The sequence below is a fragment of the Macaca mulatta genome, chromosome 4 (assembly GCF_049350105.2).
Source record: "Macaca mulatta isolate MMU2019108-1 chromosome 4, T2T-MMU8v2.0, whole genome shotgun sequence".
NCBI lineage: Eukaryota > Metazoa > Chordata > Mammalia > Primates > Cercopithecidae > Macaca > Macaca mulatta.
In genome coordinates, this window is record NC_133409.1 from 71753623 (window position 1) to 71779865 (window position 26243).

At 36.0% G+C, this 26243-nt stretch overlaps 1 protein-coding gene across 2 annotated transcripts in view; it reads right to left on the reverse strand.

The window, feature by feature from the left end:
- Positions 1 to 634: 634 nt before the first annotated feature.
- RGS17 (regulator of G protein signaling 17) overlaps positions 635 to 26243 on the reverse strand; it is a 125990-nt gene continuing 100381 nt past the window's right edge. For both annotated transcript variants that reach the window (XM_015137102.3, XM_078001235.1), the window contains exons 3-5: positions 23179 to 23268; positions 21015 to 21249; positions 635 to 8270 (exon numbers count right to left, since the gene is read on the reverse strand). In XM_015137102.3, the coding sequence (XP_014992588.1) occupies positions 8082 to 8270; positions 21015 to 21249; positions 23179 to 23268 (514 nt within the window). In that variant the 3' untranslated portion in view covers positions 635 to 8081. The remainder of the gene's footprint in view (positions 8271 to 21014; positions 21250 to 23178; positions 23269 to 26243) is intronic.

Consider the following 26243-nt stretch of genomic DNA (forward strand, 5'->3'; position numbering starts at 1 on the left):
AAGGTTAAAATATCCTTAGATCATCTAATCGAAACTCTTGAGGTTGAGTATAAAATTCTTAGACAATACGTTTGCATTGCCTCTCTCTTTTCATCGTTTAGCACGATATGCGATCCAAATGCAGAGTGAGTGGAAGAATGAAATGACTCTTCAAACAACAGGAAGCAAAAATAATTTTTTGCTACTTAAAAGCTCCAACTAATTACCTAAGTTCATTTCCCTTTGTGTATTCAGGCTACACAACTTTATACAATCGTTCTACTGTTGAAACCCATTTTATTTTAATCCCGATCTGAGGATAGCACAGGACTGATCAGGATGTTTTTTATCTCTATTACAACAATTGTTTCCCAAGTCTGAACTTAACTTTGAATTTATTGTAACCATGGAAATGGTGAGAATCACTTGAACTCAATATGATATATCTCTCAGTTGAATTCTCAGAACATAAGTCATTTCAACAATATATTTTTTTATAAAAGGTGCAAAATTTTAATTAAAACATTATAGAACAATGTAAAGAATCTAGCCAGAATTTATTTTCCCCCAAGTGCATAAGCAATTTAAGTAACACATAGAAGTGTACCTTTTATTCCTATAGTGTCATACCAATGAGGAAACAATAACTTTCTAAGGATACATTGTTGAATTCTTTATTAATTCAAAACATTTTAAGAAAGTCAGTGTAATGCATATGCATTTTACAATAACATCCATAGGTTTCCACAATATAGTAAAATGAAAACATCTGTATTTTGTTTACTTTGAAAACTCAAAGATATCTATAGTTTGAGACTTCTGAATATTTTTACATTATTGTCATGCTCAAATTCTGTTACATGGTGAAAATTCTAGCATTTTCCAGAAGTATATTATTTTACATAGGTAAAATGATAAAATTGATTCTAGGAAGGGGGAATAAAAAACCCAGAAAAACTTAAATTGATGGAAACATAATCTGGATTCTCTATTCAATTTATGAATACCCACCGTTATTCTGGCATTGCAAAATAACCAAGTGTGGTGCCTCTTAAGTTGTATTCATGCATTCAAAACTTCTTTATTGTCCACTAATAAATATTGGTGGAGTACAATATATGGATATAGATTAAGTGTGATGAACATGGTAGTAAAAAATTATACACATTTGATATGTAATTTTATAAAACCAAACACATTGAAATTCTTAATATTTAGCAAACATTTAAAAATCATATACAAGAAATGTATTTATGACAAATCGGTTAAAGCCAGCAGGAAATATATCAGGTTTTTTACATTATTTCAATATTCAGTATTCATTGATTAGTGGAGGGCAATATAGAAATGCAATAAGCAAAATGGTAGTTTAAATTGAAATTACCTCTTACGACAATTAGTAAGACTAAGATCTTTAATATCCAAAGTATGTGGATGATTATTGTAATTAATTGCACAGATAGTTCAAGGGAAAAATTCACTTTCACCTCTATTAGGTGAATATTCAGGCTAAGACTTTTGGAGTTTTATTTTTTCCACTTCACTGTATTTTCTTTAAAGCATTTATTAGCAATCAGTTAGTGGAACCTAATATTAGTGTTTAGAATTTGTTTAGCTCAGTGTAAATGTCCAGAAAATTTACCTTCAATATAATCTCTTTTAAAATATATTACTTTACAGTGGAGAAACATAATAGATGCTACCTCAGCTAAGTGATCAAGGTTAACATCAACAGCTAAGAGTCGCCTAAAGTTGAGAAAGTGTCACAGCTAAGAAGAGTCCCAATGATGGCATGTACCTTTGATATCACGTGATAAGCATGGCACTTTACTGTTGTGTTCTTCCAAAAACCAAAAACCTGTGTCTAGTCATGAGAAAAACATCAGACAAATCCCCACAGAGGGACATTCTCCAAAACACCAGTTTATTTCTCAAAACTGTCATCAGAAACAAGGAAAGTTTCAGAAATTGTCACAGCTAAGAGAAGCCTAAGGAAACATGACAACTAAATGTAATGTGGTATCCTGAATTGGATCCTGGGACAGAAAAAGGACATTAGGTTACAAACTAAGGAAATCTGAATAAAGTATGAACTTCATGATCAATATTGGTTCATTAATGCCCATAGATGTATAAGGGACCTCTCTATTTGCAGTTTTTCTATAAATCTAAAACTACTCTAAAATAAAAGGTTTAATGGGCACATTACTATTTTAAATTTTATACATTTTATTTTTTCCTTAGAGTCAGGGTCTCACTTTGTTGCACAGATGGGTCTGGAACTCCTGGGCTCAAGTGATCCTCACGCCTTAGTCTCCCAAAGTGCTGGGATTATATGCGTGAGCCACCGTGTCTGGCCCATTACCACCTTTTAGTAAGTTTTTATTTTCATTGTAAAATTGTTAAAGAAAATCATACCACCTTAATACTAAAAAGTGTTTTCTAATTGTCAATCTCTTATAACTTAGTCTTAGCCCTATAATTCATTTATATATTTAGCAAGTAACTTGATATTATTTCTGTCCTTGGAAATGTTGTTTTATTTCCTTTGGAAATAAAATTTTCAAATGATTTTCTTATTTAAACTTTAATTTTAACCTATAATTGTATAGCTGTCTATCTATCTATCTATCTATCTATCTATCTATCTATCTATCTATCAATCATCTATCTATGTCATTGAAAGAAACATTTCTATAGATTTGAGGTGATGGTGAACTGAAAGTAGTGATTTGGGATCACATTACTGAGAAAAGCAATAACATTGATATAGTGTTCCATCTTAAAATATGATTGTATGTTTTAAGGACTAGCTAAATCAGATGTTTAATGCATGTTTTGAAAAAAAATAGGGGAAAATGCATTAAAATGACATTTAATACAAGTATACAATAACAATTATTGACGTGAAGTACTTTGATAAAATAATAATGTATGCCACACTTTATTCTTTCCATGTTTGTTTTATTTAATGCTCATAGCAGTCCTGCTAATTACATATTTTATTTGTCATTTGTAGATGAGGAAATGACTCAGAGAAGATAAATGATTTGACCAAAGTTACATGAGACAGAAATATAACTTGAAATCAAATTTGTAATTTTAAGTGCGTGATGTTTTTGTAGTATCCTACCTAAGTGAATCTGTGGACATACATTTCCATTAGTAAGCACTGTATGTGGCATTCTTTTAATATAGCAATAAAAGCTAAATCTTTAGAAAGGACATGTATCCAAGCTTAGGACAGAAACACAATCTGTTTATTATTCTAAAATCTTTATTTCTAACTGTTTAAAAGCTGTAATGCAGTGAGAGCAGTTAGGTGTAAGTCAACAGTTTTAAAATTCGGAAACTTCTGAAACGAGATGTAACATGAGAAATAATGAGGGAAAAATGAATTTCATGTGGCACATATGACATATTTAAGAATATTATATTTGGTTATTGTCATCAATGCTTAATATAGTGTTCCGTTTCCCTACTCATCTTACAGCTTTTATCATAATAAAATCAGTTCCCAGACTAGGACCTTCTATCACTTAGGGCAACATTTTGCCTTTGGTACTGTTTTCACTAAAGTCAAAGTCTTGACCAGTCCCTTGAATTCATCGGAAAAAATGTCACTTGGGGCTGGAGAGGACTACACCTATAAGAGTAATAATTTTAAAAATACTTGTAAAGAAATAAAATCTGGGTATTTAGAAATAGTATTGGTCACTGTGCATTGTCTTGTGTTGCAAGGATATTTTAAGCATTGCAGAGAAAATCTGAAGCAAGTTTTGGGTTATCAGTTTTATTGATAAATATTTGCAGTTGTAGCAAGTGAAGAATTAAAAATTTTGGCAGATTGGATGTTGTTTTCACAGGAGAACAAAACCATTGGTCAGGAATTTGAAGATGGAAAACACAAAACTACATGTTTGAAAAATATAGTTAGAAAATTATGGTCGTAAACTGTCAATGTAAATAGGCGAAAATATTTTTTGGAAATATCTTTACCATCTTTCAAAATAATTTGGCAATGTGTCAAGATCAAAATATTCAAAATACATGTTTGATAGACTTCTATCTATAGACATTTTCTGTCTCTTTAAGACTTAAAAATATTATTGTTGTTATTATTATTATTATTATTTTGAGATGGAGTCTCGCTTTGTCACCAAGGCTGGAGTGCAGTGGCATGATATCAGCTCACTGCGACCTCTGCCTCCTGGGTTCAAGCGATTCTCCTGCCTCAGCCTCTCGAGTAGCTGGGATTAAGGGCGCCCACCACCATGCCCGGCTAATTTTTGTATTTTTACTAGAGTCGGGGTTTCACCATGTTGGCCAGGCTGGTCTCGAACTCCCGAGCTCAAGTGATCCGCCCTCCTTGGCTTCCCGATGTGCTGGGATTACAGGCTTGAGCCACTGTACCTGGCCAAGAAATTTTAGGTGGTTTTCCAATATGTTTTATTTTTTTACTTTTTGATTGTATTTTAAATTCCTTCTCTTTTCATTTCAACACCAAAGCATGTAATAATTGGTATTTTTTTGAGATATAATTTGTCACAATTACAATATGATTTTTAAAAGTACAAATAAGTTAAAGGTATAGAAAAATGGATAAACTCAAAAGTAAAAATCAGCTGATTTTAAATCAGCTTAATGGGATGAAAATGTATTTTTGCTCCTAATAAATAAACATTATTCACTTATCCCTATAGTCCTTTGGCAAAACTGAACTATCAGGTAAATAAACAACACATATTTCATTCTGTAAGTCAGAACCTAGGCAGCATTAAAGGATACTAATAAACACACCATGCACTATGACCACATATCAGAACTGGTCATTCTATGTACATATTTTAAGATTTAAAAAAAAAAAAATCACATTATGGTCTTGAGTTCTGCATTTAATAACTTCAGTATCAAAGTTGTGTTTTGCTCTTGTGGTTCATGTGCACACTCTAACACTGTCAGAGCATCTATACTACCTTTGGATAACACCATAACAGCCCGAGTAAAGAAGTGCCATCCATCCATCACTGGTGTGATTAATGTACAAGATCAATCTCTGAAGAAATCTGGCTCTCCAATTTATTTATATATACATAATCTATATCCTCTACTTTCTTTCTTTTATAGATACATCTAAAGTTAGGCACTATAGAAAGTGCATTAATCTCTTTCTGTGTGCATCAGCAAATTCTAACAGTATACAAAGATACCTTGACAATCGAAAACACAAAGTGTCCATTTTAAAGTGCTAATTTTTCCCCAGGGAGGAATTTACTCACTAGGAAAACTCAAATTCTAATAAAACAAATATTGTGCTCTTGGAATGGTAGCATAGACACCAGTTGAAGGCTTTTTTGTTTATTTATAATAGCTCTGTAACTTAAACGAAGGAATTATATCATACTTAGAAAATTAGTAGAGTTGCAAATATACAGACATACTCTTAAATGAGAAACCCTCCCTCACCCAAAAACATGAGTTTAGCACAGAAATGCTCACATAGCATATGGTTATCAACATCTGATGTGTAAATCTGCTCTAGAATCTTTCTTAGCACAACTTCCTAATCAGGTTTCAAAAGGATATATACCAACTTTAAAATCTGTGTTCTACAAATGCCCAGGTTAGAGATTAGGACTCTTTATAAGGGCCCTTATCTTTTACATTTGGTAAAATATTAAAGATATTGTCAAACAGACAATTCATCTAATAGTCCAAAGTATCTTATAAAGATAACTTATGACTAGCAGGTCACCATCATATATAGTAACAACAAGAATATAAAGGCTACATTTAAAAAGATGGATGCATGCAGTGTATCACAGTATATTACATATTTTCTAGTCATGTGCACCAATTTGTTGTGCCTCAAACACAGAAACAAATACGATACTACACCATACATGTGTATATATCATAGTAGCATAATAAACTCAATTCTAAGCAAGAAAAAAAATTAAATAATTTAGGAACAATAGAACTTCACAATAGAAGTGATGATTCTTTTAGGTTTTTCTTTACTCTTTAGGAAAAAATATGACTTTTGTAAACATCTTCATAGCTATCTTTTTTCAACATATTACTGAAAACTATTATTCAAAGAGTATTTAAATGACATGAATAAAATATGTCAACACACTAACACTTTCAGAAAACACAGGCATTTGTTAAAAGAAATGATTATTATAAATATTTTCTATCTTGCATTTTAACTACATTTCCATAAATAACGTATTTAAAAGTGCTGAATATGGTAGGATAGTCAGCAACGCCAGTGTAAACAGAATATTTTGTTTTCTACTCCGCAATTTTTTAAAAATCCCATTTTGTCAAACACTGCAACAGTTAAAATATTTGCATAGGGAATAGATAATAGCCCTTTTATTCATGTCTCCTGAATTTTATATGAATTAGAAAATCATACTTGCTTAAAAAAACAATTTTTGAAATGTTTTAAGTTTATGGAAAAAGAAACTTATGATGCCAGCCTTTCAAGTAAACTAAATTTAAAAAGAAACCCCCACACTCGTTTTTTTAAAAAATATGCTTAATAAATTAAAAAATGAGAGGTAGTTAAAAAAATGACAAAGAAAACCTGTAACTGTAATATCATCCTTAATATAAGGCCAGTGTTCTCAATGGATATAAATCTTTTTAAAACTTTCATTTTAGGTTACTCAGTATTATATTCATTCACTTTAATATTAAAAAAATAGTCTTCAGGGGATATTAATATTCAAATGTAACACTTTGATATAAATATGACACTGATTATTTTAATTATCACTTTTCTGCATGACAGAATATTGTTTCCTTGAAGGTCAGAAGTACATGACAATGTCAGGCAAGTGTTTTTGTCGTAAAGATTTAGTGTACTTATAAAAAATAATATGGCAGCTGGAAAATTTGAGCACTGTACTGCCTTTTAATTATGGATGAAAACGAATAGTTTGGTTTAAACATCTTTAAAATGTCATCCTTAAGATATTCTGTGAAAACAGTTAAGGTCTGAAGTAGAGAATTATTTTCTTCATAACCCTTATAAAACTTTTCCTGGTAAAAACAGCTTTTCACTGGATTTCACTTTCAAGGAAAATATGCCACAGGACAGATGCTATTCATCAAAATGTTTTACAGTGCTACATGTAGGCATTCCTTTATTAAGTCCTTTTGTTTATATTCCAAAACTAAGTTATCAAGCTTATTATTATTTTTTTCTTGCTGAAGTACATAACTTTACACAACCATTTTAAAACTGGAGAGCCAGTCTTTAATAAATTAATTACAGTATTGGACATCTGATATATACATAAATTCATTTTCTTCTATTACAATTAAAAGCAGTATCACTCTTTGATTTGTCATTGAGATAGGATATCTTCAAATTGTTTTGTGCTTTTTTTTCTTCTTCTTTTTTTTTGTTTTTTGTTTTTTGCTTTTAGCATAGTAAACTCTCCTGTAATGAAAATGCCACAGTTTTGGCAGTGAACAACCAGAGGAATCCCCATTAGGATTTTCCAACAAACAGAGATAAATAGCTCTTTTTCATGTACAGAAATATTGGCTTCAAAATTAGTGTACTAAACACAGTATATAGAATGTTGAATACCATTGTTACATTGTAAAAATTGCTTTTTTCTGTCTTAGATTATGTTAAAAAATGCAAACCATGGCCGATTTTTTTGGCAATTATTTCTTAAGACCATATTGCACAAAAGTCCTTAAATACAGATGTAAGTTATGCTATTGGATTAAATATTACAACAACTACGTGGCAAATGAAGCAGTTTTACTTTGCACATGCAGTCTCTGGAGATACACGAGGAGACTGTTCATAGGACTACAAATACACTTTGCTTGCAAGTAGAATGAGTGTTGAATAAAACAAACAATTTGGCAATTCATTGTTTTGTGTGGTATTTTCTCCAAACTTAACCATGGAAAACCTTGATAAAAATGGAGACAAAGACCATAATGGTTGTGTTTTCACAGTAGCCTGAGGAATGCTAAACTGTAGTTCTCCAGGAACTCAGTTTCTGATGTTATTTAACTACTTTTATTTCCCATCTCAGCCCTCCAAAATGATTGTTTTTAAATGAACATTAAGATTCAGAAGAAGAGCCAGCAGTACTTTCAACAAATGACTTATAAATTTGAGAGTTCAAAAACCTTGGAAAGGAATCTCTGTGCATTAAAGTATATATCTGAAGTTGGGCGTCTTCATACATGTGAGGATTAGGATCCAACAGATTTCTATTGATCACCTCTCTAACTCGAGAATCAAGACTGACCTAAAAAGAAACAAGAGCAAATACATCAAATAACACTTTTTTCAAAAGACCTCAATTAAGTAACTGTAAGTTTGTGACATTTTAGAGAAACTTCAAAGAGCAAATCCAACTACCAGAAGTCTTGAGTTCATCTTTTCACACTACAAAACCTTATGTACTTTTCCCCTTCAAAATTTGCACTAAACAACAAAAAAAGGAAATTAAGTCTTTTAAACCAGAAATTTAGTTTACAGATGTCTTTGCTTACTTGGTTTTACGGTTTCTATGCATTCATTCAGGAGTTTTTGACAATTTCTAATCATGGTTGAGGTACCCGAAATTTCCTAGCTACAATATGAATTCACCTCCTCCTATTCTGTGATTGGTGGAGGCTGGCAATATTGATAAGAAGATAAAAATCTACTGGCAGAAAAGAGTTCCCTGGCAAAAATTAACATGCATATAAAATGCCAATTCCCCACAGTTTTGTATCCCAACAAGTCCTACTGTGTCAAAAGTAGGAAACCAAGAGTGTGGCAGGGCATGCAATGAGCAGGGATGCTTCATATCTCACATCTGCCTGGCAAGGACTAGCAAACATTCTTATACATCCAAAGACCTCTTACTAACGATGAAGCAGATCAGTTGCTTGGAGTGAAATCTTTGAGAGGAGATATAAGAATAGGAATGCAGAATAAACATTAAGATAATCAATGCAGTGTTATTTGAAAAGTGTACAGAAATTAAATTCTGCAATGATTTAGGATTTTCCCTCTTCCTCACTAAATGTGAATCCTCTTGGAACTGGTAAAATATGTTGGAAAGGGAAATGGGGAAAAATACTTGGCAATAAAGGCATGGTTGGAGGAACAGAACTAAAGCTCTGCACTGAAATACCATGTTAGAACAACCCCACGAGTGGTAAATAACCAGAGTCCAGATTGTTTTCCTCGATCCTCACTATTTAGCAAGGAATAGGACCTGTGAACCACAGTTATTTCATGATATATTCACATACAAACCTTCCATATTTATATTTAAACACGTTGTCATAAGCATTCTGCACATGCCTTTTAGTTCTGGCTTCTTTTCCCACCACTGTTTGGACTAAGTCTGGGAACTAATACAGTCTCTTACTGAAGCCTCTCCTATTCCATCTAGTGTCCCCAGGTTCCTGAGCTCAGTAGACCACATGGAATTGGGTTGATTTGCTACACCCCAGGGATGGCTACTAGATTTGTTGGGAGATGGCAATCCGGACTACATTTCTGTGGTTTAGCCAGACCAACTCATATGGGGACATCTCATTTTACTGCGCTTCCCTTTATTGTTTTTCGCAGATACTGTGTTTGCTACAGATTGAAGGCTTGTGGCGATCCTGTGTCAAGCAAGTCGACTGGCACCATTTTTCCAATACCATGTGCTCACTTTGTGTCTCTGTGTCACATTTTGGTAGTTCCCATAATATTTCACAATTTTCATCATTATTATATATTTTAAGGTGACCTTTGATGTTACTCTTGCAATTGTTTTAGGAGGCCATGAACCATGCCCATATAAGACTTAGTTAATTCTTAATTGATGACTATGGTGTGAATACTGACTGTTCCACTGACCTGCCATTCCCACATCTTTTTCCCTCTCCTCAGGCCTCCCTATTTCCCACGGAGAAAACAATATTGAAATTAGGCCAATTAATAACCTGCCAGTGGCCTCTAAGTGTTTAAGTGAAAGGAAGATTCACACATCTGTCACATTAAATAAAAAGCTAGAAATGGTTAAACTTAGTGAGGAAGGCATGTCGAAAGCAGAGACTGGCCAAAAGCTAGGCCTCTTTTGAAAGTTAACCAAGTTGTGAATGCAAAGGAAATGTTCTCAAAGGAAATTAAAAGTGCTACTCCAGTGAACGTGTGAGTAAGAAAGCAAAACAGCCTGTTGCTGAAATTTAAAAAGTCTGAGTGGCCTGGACAGAAGATCAAACAAGTCACAACGTTTCCTTAAACCAAAACCTAATCCAGAGCCAAGGTCCTAACTCTCTTCAATTCTGTGAAGACTGAGAGAGGTGAGGAAGCTGTGTAAGAAAAGTTTTACGCTCACAGAGGTTGGTTCATGAGGTTTAGGGAAAGAAGTCATCTGCATAACATAAAACTTCAAGGTGAAGCAGCAAATGGCTGACGTAGAAGCTGCAGTAATTTATTCAGAAGATCTAGCTAAGATAATTGATAGAGGTGGCTACACTAAACAGTAGGTTTTCAATATAGACAAAACAGCCTTATATTGGAAGAAGATGCCATCTAGGACTTTCAGAGCTAGAGAGAAGTCAATGCCTGATTTCAAAGATTCAAGGACAGGCTGACTCTGTTGTTAAGGGCTAATACTAAGTGGTAACTTTAAACTGAAATGAATGCTTATTCACCATCCTGTAAATCCTAGGGCCCTTAAGAATTATGCTAAATCTACTCTGCCTGTGAACTATAAATGGAACAACAAAGCCTAGATGACAGCACATCTGTTTAAAGCATGTCTTGCTGGATGTTTTAAGCCCACTGTCAAGCCCTACTGCTCAAAGAAAAAAGATTCCTTTGAAAGTTTTACCGCTCATTGACAATGCTTCTCGTCATCCAAGAGCTTTGATGAAGATGCACAAGGAAATTAGTATTGTTTTCATGCCTAACACAACATCCATTCTGCAGCCCGTGGATCAAGAAGTAATTTCAACTTCCAAGTATTATTTAAGAAATACATTTCAGAGGCCAGGTGCGGTGGCTCAGGCCTGTAATCTCAGCACTTTGGGAGGCTGAGGCGGGTGGATCACGAGGCCAGGAGATTGAGACCATCCTGGCTAACATGGTGAAACCCCGTATTTACTAAAAATACCAAAAATTAGCTGGGCATGGTGGCGGGTGCCTGTAGTCCCAGCTACTTGGGGGTCTGAGGTAGGAGAATGGCGTGCACCCGATGGGACGCGGAGCTTGCAGTGAGCCAAGACCATGTCACTGCACTCCAGCCTGGGTGACAGAGCCAGACTCTGTCTCAAAAAAAAAAAAAAAAGAAATACATTTCATAAGGCTATCACTGCCATAGTGATTGATACCTCTGATGGAACCAAGCAAAGCAAATGAAAAACCTTCTGGAAAGAATTCACCATTCTAGTCATTAAGAACATTTTTTTTTTTTTTTGAGACGGAGTCTCGCTCTGTTGCCCAGGCTGGAGTGCAGTGGCGGCGATCTCAGCTCACTGCTAGCTCTGCCTCCCGGGTTCCCGCCATTCTCCTACCTCAGCCTCCTGAGTAGCTGGGACTACAGGCGCCCGCCACCTCGCCCGGTTAATTTTTCATATTTTTTAGTAGAGACGGGGTTTCACCGTGTTGGCCAGGATGGTCTCAAACTCCTGACCTCGTGATCCGCCCGCCTCAGCCTCCCAAAGTGCTGGGATTACAGGCGTGAGCCACCGCGCTCGGCCGTCATTAAGAACATTTGTGATTCATCAAAGGAGGTCAAAATATCAACATTACCAGGAATTTAGAAAAAGCTGATTCCAACCCTCCTGGATGATTTTGAGGAGTTCAAGACTTCAGGGGAGGAACTAACTGCAGATGTGGTGGAAATGGTGATAGAGCTAGAATTAGAAGTGGAGCCTGAGGATAGGACTGATTGCTCCAATTTCATGATAAAACTCTAAAGAATGAGGACTTGCTTCTTATAGATGAGCAAAGAAAGCAGTTTCTTGAGATGGAATCTATTTCTGGCGAAGATGCTGTGAACATTGTTGAAATGACAACAAAGGATTTAGATTACATAAACTTAGTTGATAAAGCAGCAGCAGCGTTTGAGAGGATTGACTCCTATTTTGAAAGAGGCTCTTCTGTGGGTAAAATGCTACCAAAAAGCACTACATGCTATAGAGATACCTTCTATGAAAGGAAGTCAATCGATGTGGCAAACTTCATTGTTGTCTTATTTGAATAAATTGCCACAGCTACCCCAACCTTCGGCAATACCAGCCTCATGAGGCAGCAGCCATCAATGTCGAAGCAAGACCCTTCCTCCACCAGCAAAAAGATTATGACTCTCTCAAAGCTCAGATGATTGTTAGCAGTTTTTATCAATAAGGAATTTTAAAATAAAGGTATGCACATTTTTAAGACATAATGCTGTTTTTATGCTATTGCTAAGTATTGTTTATACTATGACTACAGTATAGTATAAGCGTATCTTTTTTTTTTTTTGAGGCGGAATCTTGCTCTGTCGCCAGGCTGGAGTGCAGTGGCGCGATCTCGGCTCACTGCAAGCTCTGCCTCCCGGGTTCAGGCCATTCTCCTGCCTCAGTCTCCTGAGTAGCTGGGACTACAGGCACCACTAAGCCCGGCTAATTTTTTGTATTTTTAATAGAGAGGGGGGTTTCTCCTTGTTAGCCAGGACGGTCTCGATCTCCTGACCTTGTGATCCGCCCCCCTCGGCCTCCCAAAGTGCTGGGATTACAGGCGTGAGCCACCGTGCCTGGCCAAGCATATCTTTTATATGCATTGGGAAGCCAAAATATTTGTGCGACTTGTTTTGTGATATTTGCTTTATTGCGGTTGTCTGTAACTGAACCTGCAGTCCTGCTGAAGCAAGCCTAAAAAACATTACTTGGCTGAACTACACATTTGTCTTTGTTGGGAATTCTTTAAAAATAAAAATGTTCTGGAAATGAATTGTTCAATTTTTATTTTCTGTTATTACCACATGAGGTCACTATCAAGTACAAAGTAATTTTTAAAAGTACAGAATATTTTTCTCCAACGTTTTTATTTTATCTAAAAATGTATTTTTGCATTTATATGCCAGAGGGAAATGCTGACACTGGAGTTTAAACTGAGATAAACTGATTTATCTTATTCTGAAACATCATGTTATGGTAAGGTAAAATCTTACCAAACACATCTGTTTTTAGAAATGGTGCTTTCTTTCAAACTTGAGAACTTTTTGTTTCAACAGAGCAGGAAACTTTACATTAGTGATTTAAAAAAAGGGGGTCATTTACTTCTTAAATAATAGTATCATTAAATGTAGTGTAAAACTTTCTTCTCAGTAGATGGACTTATATTATCTTAAGACAAATAAAATAACAAACTATTAAATGTCTTATGTCCTCATTGTTTAATTTTTAATTTTGCAAGCTAAAGGCAGTAGTGAAATATTGTAACGTCATACAGTTCAATATTTAGTAATCTATAATGAAAATGCATTTGTTATTACTATTTAAAGAATAAAATATTTACCTTAATAGCAGGTTGTTTGCCTGAAAAGGCTGTCGATCAGTCAAAAGAAGTGTAGCGAGGTCAAATAATAAGGATAAGCCCCATGGGGATAACAATCTATTGTTTCATCTTGTAGCATCTTTGTGCTTCAGAATGTGGATCATCTATAATACAAGGTATTGGTGGTGGATCCCAGTTGGGCCTGGGCCACAGTCACCCTAGGATTCAGGTGTGTCTGGATGGCTTCTAAAGCCATCTTATCTGGGCTCCATTGCATGAGGGACTGAGGAATTTCCTGCATAGAACTCATCCTAAGGGAAGAGAAAGTTGAGTAGCACAAGATAAGAGCTATCCTCAGGCAATGCACGTCTCCTCTTAACTCAGGCCACATAGACTCTTACCGAGGTGGTGTGGGGGGAAGAGTGCATTCCAGCAATAACAGAATTTATAGCACAATAGCACCACCATTGTGAGACAGGACACAAGACAGCATGATAGGTTTGACCGCATTTAACTGGCAGTTCTAGCAGTACTGAAAAGTCCGGCAATGTTGAGACATAGCAACTGAAGTTTTAAAGACACAAGTGACTTTGCAATAGGTCTCCGTGAACTTGGAAGCATTCATTCCCACAGGGAGTAGGAGACAGGGAGGCAGAAAAGCAAGGGACTTGCAAGCAATAGTCATGAGAGTGAACTGTTCAACAAGAGTATGGAGGTAAAGCGAGGAGAATGAAGACAGAGAAATCTTGTTAGTGTGGCTTGGGAAAATCTGGGCTAAACTGAGTCATATACTCTAGTTAATCTTACTAGATTTCCTATTCATTGAAGGAGGATATGAAGGTAGGCTAGCATTGCTGAAAGGGAGTACACCAACTTTTGACCCTGCCTTTTAATTCTAGTCATCAAGATGCAAGGGAAAATTTGATCCTATGGACATTTTTGGCATAAATATACAAGAATGATGAATTTTCACTGAAAGTCTTTTTTTCCATAGAGAACCCTTCTTAACGTTATTTAATTCCCTGAACAATGTTTTTCATGTATCACAACCAAGTGTTTTCTCCATTTATCTCTCTTATTTTTACTGTTACTGAAGTTTCTTTATTTAGAATTCCTTTCCAAGTAAAATTCTGATTAATTTTTTCCCTTTATAAGTCCATATCAAATTTTACCAATGATAACATCTACCACTGGAAATTTTCTTTTCTGTTTTTAATTTGAACTAAATTTGGTATTCCTACGTTAAATTTTATAAATCGAAAGAATATGTGATCCTCCTATCAATTTTAATAAATTTTTGCTTTGTGTACATTTAGTCATGTTTTATTTTGTTTGAATTTATCTCTTCGAACAAAGATGATTGGCAGGGTAAACTGTAATGTAATATTCTTGGTGGTGTCTGGATAATAGGAGAGGATATCCTGCTCGTCTAGGGGGAGGGTTCAGGCCTGTGGTTAAGGTTGCTATTTCTCATCATGTGTGAAGTTCTACGGTTGGGTTTATAGAAATCTACGGTAACAACAGGAAGAAAATAATAGGCAATGGAAGAACTAATCAGCATGGTGTAGTTGGAAAAGCACCACATTTGGAATCAGAAGATCTTGGGCTAGCATTCTATCTCTACCAGATATATTTCTAATGTGCTCAAACATTCATTTTACCTCTTTGAGAATCAGTTTCTTTTGCTTTAAAGTGGTACCATCTGTCCTCGTGGCTGAAAGATTGCTGTGAGACTCAGACTGTAATAATACATGTAAGACCACTGTGCCAATAATGAAGCTAATGTAAAGTAATAATAATTGATCATAATTATGACATCATCTTGATCAAACCCAATGTGTTTGGCTTTTGCATCAACTTGAATTTTACCTCTCAGAGTGACCTTTCCTGACCACTTCTATTCCATCTAATTCAATCTCCAGCCCATCACAATTTTTAGTTACTTGTTTCAACAAGATTTGTCTGTCTTTCTGAAATGTAAGCTCCATTAAGGGATTGGCCAGTATCTCTTGTTTATCATCATATCCCCAATATCTAGCCCAGTGCTTGGCTCATAGTAAGCAGTCAATAAATATTTTTTCAATGATAATATGCGTGCATGAAAAATACATTTAGGAAAATACAGTCAAGTGAGTTCTGTTTAGGAAAACTGAATTAAATCATTGAATGTGCTAAATTCACAAAATTTCACTTAAAGACATATCTACATGGACACACAGAATCTGCCTGTCTATCACATAAGCATTATTTTTTAGATAATTCTGGTGTTTAAATAGGTCTATTATTCTTTTCTCTCAGATGGTAACTGGGAATTTAGAAAAATCAGAAAAAGCAAACTCCTACTACTATTACAATTACCGTTCCCCAGAGCTTGAACGTAACAGATTTCGTGGGTTTTTAGGCTTTCTCCATCCATGCCTTCATTCATAACACTACGACGTGGAGGTTCCAGCGCACTAAAGTGAGCTACTAAGTGGCTCACAGACGGTAAGTGACAGGTCCAGTTTATAGTCCCGGTAATGACAACGCCATCACTAGGCAGATTTCTACATAACTGGACCATAGTTTTCTTCAATTCAGATAAATGTCTTACATTTGTTGAAGGATTTATAATTATTTCTTTTTTCAGTAGCTTAATGCTATTTACAGTTGATAAGAGCCTTTACATATATTTTTTATTCAAGTTATTTATTTTGCTAGGTTTGTCTTTTGATATACTTTGGATGTTGGTTTCCACCCTAATCACAGGTTGAAATGTAATCTCCAGTGTTGGAGATGGGGTCTGGTGGGAGATGACTGGTTCCTGGGGGCAGATTTCTCATGAATGGTTTAGCACCATCTTCTTGGTGCTGTCCCTATGATAGTGAGTGAATTTTTGCGAGATCTGCCTATTTAAAAGTGAGTGGCCCCTCCCCACCCCTTGCTCCTGCTTTGCCCATGTGATGTGCTTGCTCCCCCTTCATCTTACACCATGATTATAAGCTTCCTGAGGCTTCTTTAGAAGCTGAGCTGATGCCAGCACCATGCTTCCTGTGAAGCCTACAGAACTGTGAGCCAGTTAAACCTCTTTTCTTTATAAATTACCCAGTTTCATGTATTTCTTCATAGCAATGCAAGATTGGCCTAACACATCTTTTCAATAATAAATATAAGCTGCCACCAAAATCTGCTACGTGGAGCAAGTCTACTATTAGACTTAAAGGCCTCTTTATTATCTTCATGTGTTTTGCTCTTGAAGACATCACTTTCAAAAAATTTACTTTTTAAAACAAATGCTTAAATTTCTAGGTTTTCTTTTTGTTTTTGTTTTTTTTTTAGTTTGGCCTTTTCCTTCATAAAATGTACACTATACCAAGAACAGAAGTTATATCACCTCCTAATTGCAAATATCTTTTTTTTTTTTTAAATACATGTATTTTGAGACAGAGTCTCGCACTTCTGCCCAGGCTGTAGTGCAGTGGCACGACCTTGGCTCACTGCAACCTCCGCCTCCCAGGTTCAAGTGATTCTCTTGCCTCAGCCTCCCAAGTAGCTGAGATTGCAGGCACCTGCCACCATGCCCGGCTAATGTTTTGTATTTTTAGTAGAGATGGGGTTTCACTATGTTGGCCAGGCTGGTCTCGAATGCCTGACCTCGTGATCCACCCGTCTTGGCCTCCCAAAGTGCTGGGATTACAGGCGTGAGCCACTGTGCCCGATGATATTTCTTATTTTATAACATAATGCTCAAATTACTACAAATGCATAAAACATGTTCTTAAGGTAATGTAAATTTTAGCACATTGACTTCAATAGTTTCATTAAGGGAAAAAGTTATCTATATATAAGTAATTTTTTAAATGTAGTTGTTTTTCTGTATTTAACAAAGAGGAACACAACACTCAATCAAATTAAGGTAAAATGAAAGTCTAGTGAAGAAAAATGGCTTTCTGTTTAATAGTAAAATCATCACAATTTTTAGTCATTACCATTTTATAATGATGCAAATGTTCATGTTCTTTAAAAATATTCTGAATAAGTAGAAACATGCATAGAATTTCAGAGGTAGAAAGCCCAGATTGTCTAGCCCCAAAATGAGAAATAGGAACTCAGATTGGTATTAACTGCCTTGAGTACTGTGTTTAAATAGATTCTGAGGTTCAGTGTGGGGACAGCAGTAAGGAGGACCATGACGGACAAGCTATGCCATTAGGTGGAGAGGAAGAAGTAGTAGCACAAATACTCTGAATAAATAGAAACATGTATAGAATTTCAGAGGTAGAAAGCCCAGAGCGGCCTAACAGACCTTTTCAATAGCTTCATAGCCTTACAGTTGCCATTACGCATTTGGTTTATTAGTTTCTGTGCTTTTTTTTATTGTCATTTTTGCAAACAAATGAACTGAATGTTGAGACTCAGAAAGGTAAAGTGATTCATCCCAGGCCACAGAACTGGGATGTAGCAAAGGCAGGATTAAAATCCTGTGCACCTGAATATTAGTCGAATGCGCTAATTCCTGTATAATCAGGGCTCTCTCAATCTGACATGTGCTCTCTCCAATGTCAGAAAACAAAATCTGAAGAGTGATAACTCGACGTCATAAGTTAGTAATGTATTATAGCTGATTAGAAATGGATGACTTTTTGCACAGGAAGTTCAGTGAGGTATATAATAGATTGAAAGGGCTCCAGAATAACTAGAAAGTGCATGCCATGCACTGAGTATATCAATGAGTCGAGTCAATGAACATGATACCTTGGTTTAAAACATAGCTTTTTAACAGTTATCTTTTATAACTGAAAAGATCTACTTTTGCTTATTTGTTTTTGCCATTAAACAAGGATCAAATTTAATTACTCTGTTGACAGGATAGAAATCAGCTGGCTAAACAATGGCACTTCAATGGTCTATTAATTTCTATATCAAGAGTTAATTACAAGTCAGCAAAATTAGAACAATTTGAATTTCACCTCTGTCTCTGTCTCTTTCTCTCTGTGATAGTTTGAGGATATTAAAGAACAGGTAATGGCCAAAATACGGGTATTAGGAAACATAAAGGAGAGAATAAATATGGTTAAGACAGTAAACATTAGTGTATGTAATTCTGGAAAGGTCACGTTCTTGATCAGGAAATGAGATTTTAGTGACTTTCTGGTGAAACTTGTGTTCAAAAGAAAGAAATTAGGTGAAAATGGCCAGGCGCAGTGGTTCACTCCTGTAATCCCAGCACTTTGGGAGGCTGAGGCAGGTAGGTCAGGAGTTTGAGAGCAGCCTGGCCAACATGGTGAAACCCTGTCACCACTAAAAATAAAGGAATTAGCTGGGTGTGTTGGTGGGTGCCTGTAATCCCAGCTACTTGGGAGGCTGAGGCAGGAGATTCGCTTGAACCCAGGAGGTGGAGGCTGTAGTGAGCTGAGATTGCATCACTGCACTACAGCCTGGGTGACACAGTGAGACTCTGCCTCAAAAAAAAAAAAAAAAAAAAAAAAAAGATGAAAACAAACCTCTGTTACTTTAGCAAAAACAATGGAAATGCACTAGTTTATGTTTCAATAATCACTACTGTAACTCTAAATATGACTCAAAGAGAAAAAATTAAGTATTTTACAAAGCTCCATCAATCAGTGACATCAGAAAATCAGGGGCTGTGTGGATAATAAGAAAATGTTTTACATAAAAAACTAAACATTAAATAACAGAAACTGTAAAAATAAGGGAATTATATGTACATAGTATGGAGAATATTTTTTATCCTAACACTGAAAAAGAATGGAACATTCATCATTTTAAGATGATACAGATATAGCACAAAGGAGTGGATGAAGTAATCCAGACAACTATCACTTTAAGATGTCACATCTTACATACTTTGGGGGCAGAAATGGGCTAGATAATCTTCCCCAGGACTCTCATTTTGTATAATTAAAGGCAAAAGCAGCACATATTTGGGCACATTTGGATCGTCTGGTTTATTTGCTATATGCAATATCTTTAAAATAACAAAAGTTAGCAAAAAATTATTATTCTGATAAAATACAAATAGAGTTGTTTAGATGCTAAAATTCAAGGCAGGCCAGAAGCCTGAAGAATATAGTTTTAGGATGCAGAATTATACCAGTGTTAGAAATACCGTGTGACATCAGTAACAAATGCGTTGAGGCTACACATTTATTACTGATGTTACATTGTATTACATTTATTAAATTCTCCCCACCTTGTTTTTATGAATACATTTTTCAGGTTCATGTAGGAAATTAAAAAATAACTCAATCCTTTGTACATCTAATTCTAGAGGGTTTCTCATTTCGTACAGGCAATAGTCCTGGAGCACTGTGGAATACCAATGGCATTTTAACCTAACTAATTAAAAAAAAAAACTAAATAATTTAGGTACTCTATATCTTATTAGAAGTGAAATAGTTTATGTAGCACTCCAAACTTAGAGATTAATAAAATAGACACTAATTCCTTTTACAGATCTCAAAGCAAGAAGTGCAAGGCAGCCTGGAACCACGCCAAGTATTGGAGGAGGAACAGATGACTGCAGCCCATAAATGTTCAGGTGCACAAGAGAGGGGCATGCTATTTAAATGCAAAGGTGAAAATCACAGTTGTTTAGGAGAAACAAAACAGACAATAGGAGGCTGGTATGGAAAAGAGAAGACATTCTAGGAACCTCTGTGTTCTCACTTTCAATCCCTCTGGAGCTCTATCACTCAGGGCTCCAAGGACCTGGACACACTATCAACCATTCCTTCACCAAATGCTTTTAACTCTGTTAGCTGGAACATTTCTCAAGAACAAATTAAGCTTTAAAAAGTCCATGGAAAAGTGCTCTTTGGTTGCTAGAAGTATTGCTTATTGATTAGGTACATTCTGGCAACGGGAAAGATGCTTGCACTTTCAATAACAGATAATCTAGAATGAGTAAAATAATTTCCATTTCCCACCTAAGAATATTAGTGGTCATCAAGGCTCATTTTTCATTTCTGTAAAGATTCAATCATAAACATCATCAAACATGTCAGATTTTTTTTTTGAGTCCCTATACCAGAGGTTTTCCAACCAGTATGTATGTGGAAAACTTGTTAAAAGTACAGATTTCTGAGCCCTATTTCCAAAAATGCAGATTCAGAAGTTCTGGTTAGGCCTTAAGAATTTGTTTTTTAAACAAATGCCCCAGGGGATTCTTATTCACATGATCTAGGGGTCATGCTTTGGGAAATACCGCCCTAAAATACATTCTCTCTTTCCATTTTCGTTTGTCACAGCAAATTGTGTTTAAGCAGGCTCCTTAGTGTTAGTTCTGAAAAGCAAGTGAACTACCACACAAGTCAGCTCGAGATAAACAGTTAAAGCATAGTAGGGAAACCTAGCCTTCACCCATGTGCTCAGGGAAATTATCTCACTAGAAGCTGGATTATCTACCCAGTGAAGTCTTCTACCGTCTCCACACCCCATGCCCTACACAATGTGGACAGCCATCCCTTGAAGGTTATCCTTGGTCTTAGGAAGCCCAACTCAATGTTTTCCAGATTTTTACCTCTTTTGGTGAGAGTATAGAAATGTAATCTTCATATATCATCCTAGCCTTTTCTTCGATTACTTTTTTGTTCTGCTCCTTCTTTAAGTCTTCACAGGCAAGCCAGAAAAGTAGGTTCTCCTCGCTGTATTCTGTTCGGAGGAACTCTCTGAAAAGGTTTCTTCCTGCTGGGGCCTTCATCATCTTGTCAAAATTTTGAGACCAGGACAAGACTTCCTCTGCAGTGGGGTTTTGGCTGCAGAAACAGAACAGGGCCATGATCAAAGGGAGCTTTGTGACCGGTGAATGCTAGACCAGGTAAGGAGAGGAGCAGATAGAAATTCTATCAATTTGCTGCCATCTAGTGGTCAGTACTTTGCCACTCAGTCCAGCCTGATCTGGCAAATACGTATCTGCCAGGACTAGGTCAGTTATTTCTGGGTTTTGACAAAAATTCACACAGGCATAAGAGGCATGTAGGGGGCCAAGCATTCAAACAGCAAGGGGGCTATGCATAACATGCATGCAGTCACGCATTCCTAATGAAGCTTGGAAATGTTCAGACTTTATCAATACATTGAAAGTTGATAGAAACAGTCTGTAAGCGACTAAGGACAAAATGAATTTTTTCTTTGCTTCTATTCAGGATTTCAATTTTCCAGCCATAAGATACAGGTTTTTTTTTCTCATCTCTGGTGGCCATTTTTTTCATTTGTCACTTGATTTAAAATAAGAAAACACTGTGTGCACTTGTCACATATTTTCCTAAACTTTAATAATTTTTCTGCTGGGCATGGCGGTTCATGCCCATAATCCTAGTGCTTTGGGAGGCTGAGGTGGGAGGATCTCTTGAGGCCAGGAGTTTGAGGTCAGCCTGGGAAACATAGCAACATCCTGTCTCTGCAAAAAAGAAAAATTTTAAATTAGCTGGGTGTGGTGGCATGTGCCCGTAGTACCAGTTACTTGGGAGTTGAGGCAGGAGAATCACTTGAGTCAGGAGCTTGAGGTTACAGTGACCATGATCATCCCATTGCACTCCTGGTTAGGCAACAAAGTGAGATCCTGTCTCTAGAAAAAAGATTTTTTTCTACGAAAAGTTTTTCTATGTACAAATTGTTAGTCATGAATGGAGCTATCACAGTTGGAAGCAGAGTGTTTCTATAATGACATTGACACTGGAGAATTTAAAATGATGTACAGATTTTTTAGTGACTAGGTGACTGCAGAAACCACCAGTAATTAATCCACTTGCTTACACATTAAAGAAGTAGAAGAGAGAAGCTTGGAGAGTCTTATGGTTAAAATGATTCTGATCTTTCTTTCCTATTCAATGATCTATTTAATAATTCTCCAACCTAAAAGACATTTGGCCAAAGAAGTATATTCATATATATATAAATATATATTTATCTTAATATATATTCATATATATATCTTATATATATTCGTATATATATTTATCTTTCTATATATTCATATATATACCTTTATATATATTTATATATACATATATTTAACTTTTTAACCAGGTATTTCAAATAGATCGTTACTATTCCATAATGTCTGCACTTCCTCATTCACTTAAAACAATTTTTAATTTTAAAGAGCTTAAAAATTACCATGAAGCATCATTATTAAAACCTTCTCATAAAAAGCAGAAAAAGAAAGCACTTATAATTATATGACTGGACTATTTATATTTTGATTTTAGTTCATAGGTGCCTCATTTGGGAGGAAACACATGGGGAGAGTCTGCTCTGGTGGAAAAGGAACCAGGAGCCGGCTGGGTGCCCCTCCTCACTTGGAATGACTCACTTGGACATTCCATATCATTTGTGTCTGTGTTTAGACACTTCTTTTATAAAGAGAAAAACTTAAATTCTCAGAAATGAGAAGTAATGAATTAGGACAATTTTGGGTGCTAATTCATATGACACTATTTATTTTTTTTTAAAGAGAAAAGTAAATTCAGACCATGTTTTAGCCAATAACTTAACATAGCTAATAGAAAAATTGCTGAAAAGCAACTGCAATGACAAAATAAGGTCTTCCAGACTGAATTTGCATTCACTTCCCAAAATCATTTTGAAGAGTACCATGAAGCAAGGGGTAATACTTCGGCACACAGTGGATGTAAATGGCATGTAAATACAAGAAACAATAGCTATATGGTTCTCACACTCACCATTCCTCTAGGACCTGGATACTCTCCATTTTTGTGGTGTGTGTAGGTCTTCCCGCATTTTCCCCTCTTTCTTCATTCCTAACAGTGAGGCTGTAATGTAGCAGAACATTTTAATTTTGTCAAGGGAAACTCAACCAGTTGAAGAAAAGAATAAATTTTTCCGGAGAAACATTTCACAGGAGATCCTATATTCAACTATGTGAGAATATTTAAGGTATAAAAGAGCAATACCATTTTTAAATGATGGGCAAATCCATGTCAAAGGGAAGAGAACAATTTTTAAATAAAATTATAAAGTACACCAGACTCTTAAAAGTGGATATTGTTAAACATTCTGACTTCATCCTTACATAATCTGAATTACTTAATATTTCTGAGATATATGATTAAATGCTTTTATACACACACACACACACACACACATAATTACCTTACTCTTTAAACAAAATGTCATTTTGATTTTTGGTTAATTCTATTCATAGTCTGTTTTCCATTAATTTTCCCCGATTGAGAGCTAAGAAGATACAATGTGTCAGAATCTAATACAGATTTTCCTAAATTTACATCATCCTTCCTTACAGACCAAGTTATTGTTACTGATAATATCATTCCTTCAATTGCTAAAATCAAGCTACTGGATTTATATTTGACTTTGTTTTTGCCCTTTCACCCCAGTAAACCAATCTCCAATGTCTTGAAAGGGACAGACCCGTAACTAAGCATTTGGAACAGGTGAGCATTGGGTGGGAGGAGCCTGTGTCTGTGTGGCATAGGTTTGGGAATATTATAGCATCATAGAGGACAGAGGATAATGCCGAAGGTTTTAATTGCCCAGAACAAGAATAAAAATAAGAATTGTCCAATGACAATTGCTCCCTAAAGCGTAGCAATGCTTTAGGGCGGAACATCCAAAATTCTAGGTGTAGACTAGAAATAACAGGTGAGGTCATGGGAGATACTAAGAAGCAGGGTAGGGAGTCAGTGGCTCGGGAAAATTTAAGCTCCTACATTAGCCAACTGATCCATCTGTCTAGAAGCCGAGGAGCTTAAGAGCCTGGCAGAGAGCACAAGAAGTTCAGACAACATCTCTCATTTGTTCCTTCTTTAACTTACTCAAAATAACAGGCAATGGAAATGATGATTTTCTAGTGCCCGTTATGTGCTGGGCACCATTCTTTTACCATTAATACTATTATCCCCATTTTACAGAAGAGCAAAGTGAGGTGCAGACCCATCTGGGAGGTTGGCCCAAAACTGAACACTAACTAGGTGGTATAGTTGGAATTGGGAGCCTACTCCGTTCAACAACCCTGTATTTCTGAGTGCCTACAATGAACCATGGCTGCTGAGAGACCCTGAGGTCATAGACCACTTACTATGTGAATGCAAAGAAGGGTCACTAAACATCATTGGTGTGGAAAGAAAGTTCCTAAAAATGTTTAGGAAGAGGTGCCCAACAAGCAGTTATTCTCAATCTGGAAAGTCCGATAGGAGAAACCAAGACAATGTCTCCTTAATTCATTCTTTCATTCTCAAGTGCAAGCATGAGGATGGAGCGAATGGAGCAAAGGGAATAATTTCTGACAACAGAAAGTGAGGCTAGATAGGAAAACTGACCTGAGAGAGCAGACTTACTGGAAAAAAGAGAACCCAGTAGGAATTGAAAAGGATTCTGTAGTCAGGAAAAGGACACAGGAAACATAGGATTTCATAGCGAAATACAGTGAGTTTGCCTCTCCCCATTTCTAGGGACAGGGGCAGGTTTATTGGTATAGAACCATGGAGGGAAAGGTAATGTAGCCCAAAGGATTCTGGGGAGCAGAAACTAGAGTGGATGGTCCCTGGGAACCGCTGCACAGACCCTTAGACCCCTGCGGGAGGCAGCAGTTCCAGGGTTAGAGACAGCAGAGCCTTCAGCGTAGTGTAGTTTTGGGGAGGAATTCAGAGAGAGTGCCTAATTTTGGAGGTATCTGCATGTGAATGCTGTGACTATGTTTGTGGCTTTAGATAGCCTAGGAAACCTCAATCCTCCATGTCGCTATACAAATAGGCCAGAGAAGTATTTTAGAGGAGATTCACTAATGAGTAAGAAAGAGTTCTTCTCTGGAATTCAATGTATTTCCAGTAATGATGGGAAAAGTGGATGAGGGGTACACTGCTGTGCGTGATGTGGATACACTGCTGACAATATTCTATAAAACTTCCTGTATATCTAAAATGTACAATTTTTTGGTAAATTTTATTCAACTCTTTTTAAAATAGGAAATTGACACTCATTCTGCCAAGCTTTATTGAGCTTGTGTGTGTGTGCAGAGATATATTAAGGCACTATAACACAACTAGCAAAAGAGCTCTCATTCTCTGCTTAAACAACAAACTCCTTGAGTTTATTTTTATTACATTTCCACACAGTGTCCCACAGAAGGCAGTACACAAGATTCAGGTATCCTTCACTTCATTAAACATCTTTGAGAAATTTGTTCTCCGTTGTGCCTTTGCTGTAGAGTGACAAATCTGGAGTCCACAGGCATGAATCACGAGTTTCTGAACATGAATTCTGGCTCTTCTATCTGTTTCTGTGATATTTACAAACATCCCAAATGCTACCATATTAGAGCCATCATTACAAAATATTAGGTTGAGTTTACATCTTTCATTTCTACAGATGGTAAAATATGGGCACATATTTGGACTAAAACTACTTATAACAGACATTCAGTAAATGTTTAACTGTTCACTGTTTGTGAAGCTCTTGATCTAATATTGGCCACAGTCTTGCCCTGTAGAAAGAAATTGAACTTCAGCAACAGACAAGTTGTTCTTTTTATTAACTGTCCTTTACTACTGGTCTTAAAAAATGGGTTGCAAGGTTTCAGTTATCAAGAACTGCTGAAAATATCATTTTAAGTTAAAGAGAAATGGAGAAAATAGACAAGGGATTGATACTAACAGTTTGACTGTATTGCTACTGACTAATGTCTGTCCTACTTGGTTCTGCTCCAAGTAGTGTGTGTTTTTTTTAAGGTAATAATTCACTGGAAATATTTGCTCTAGATCAACGTATA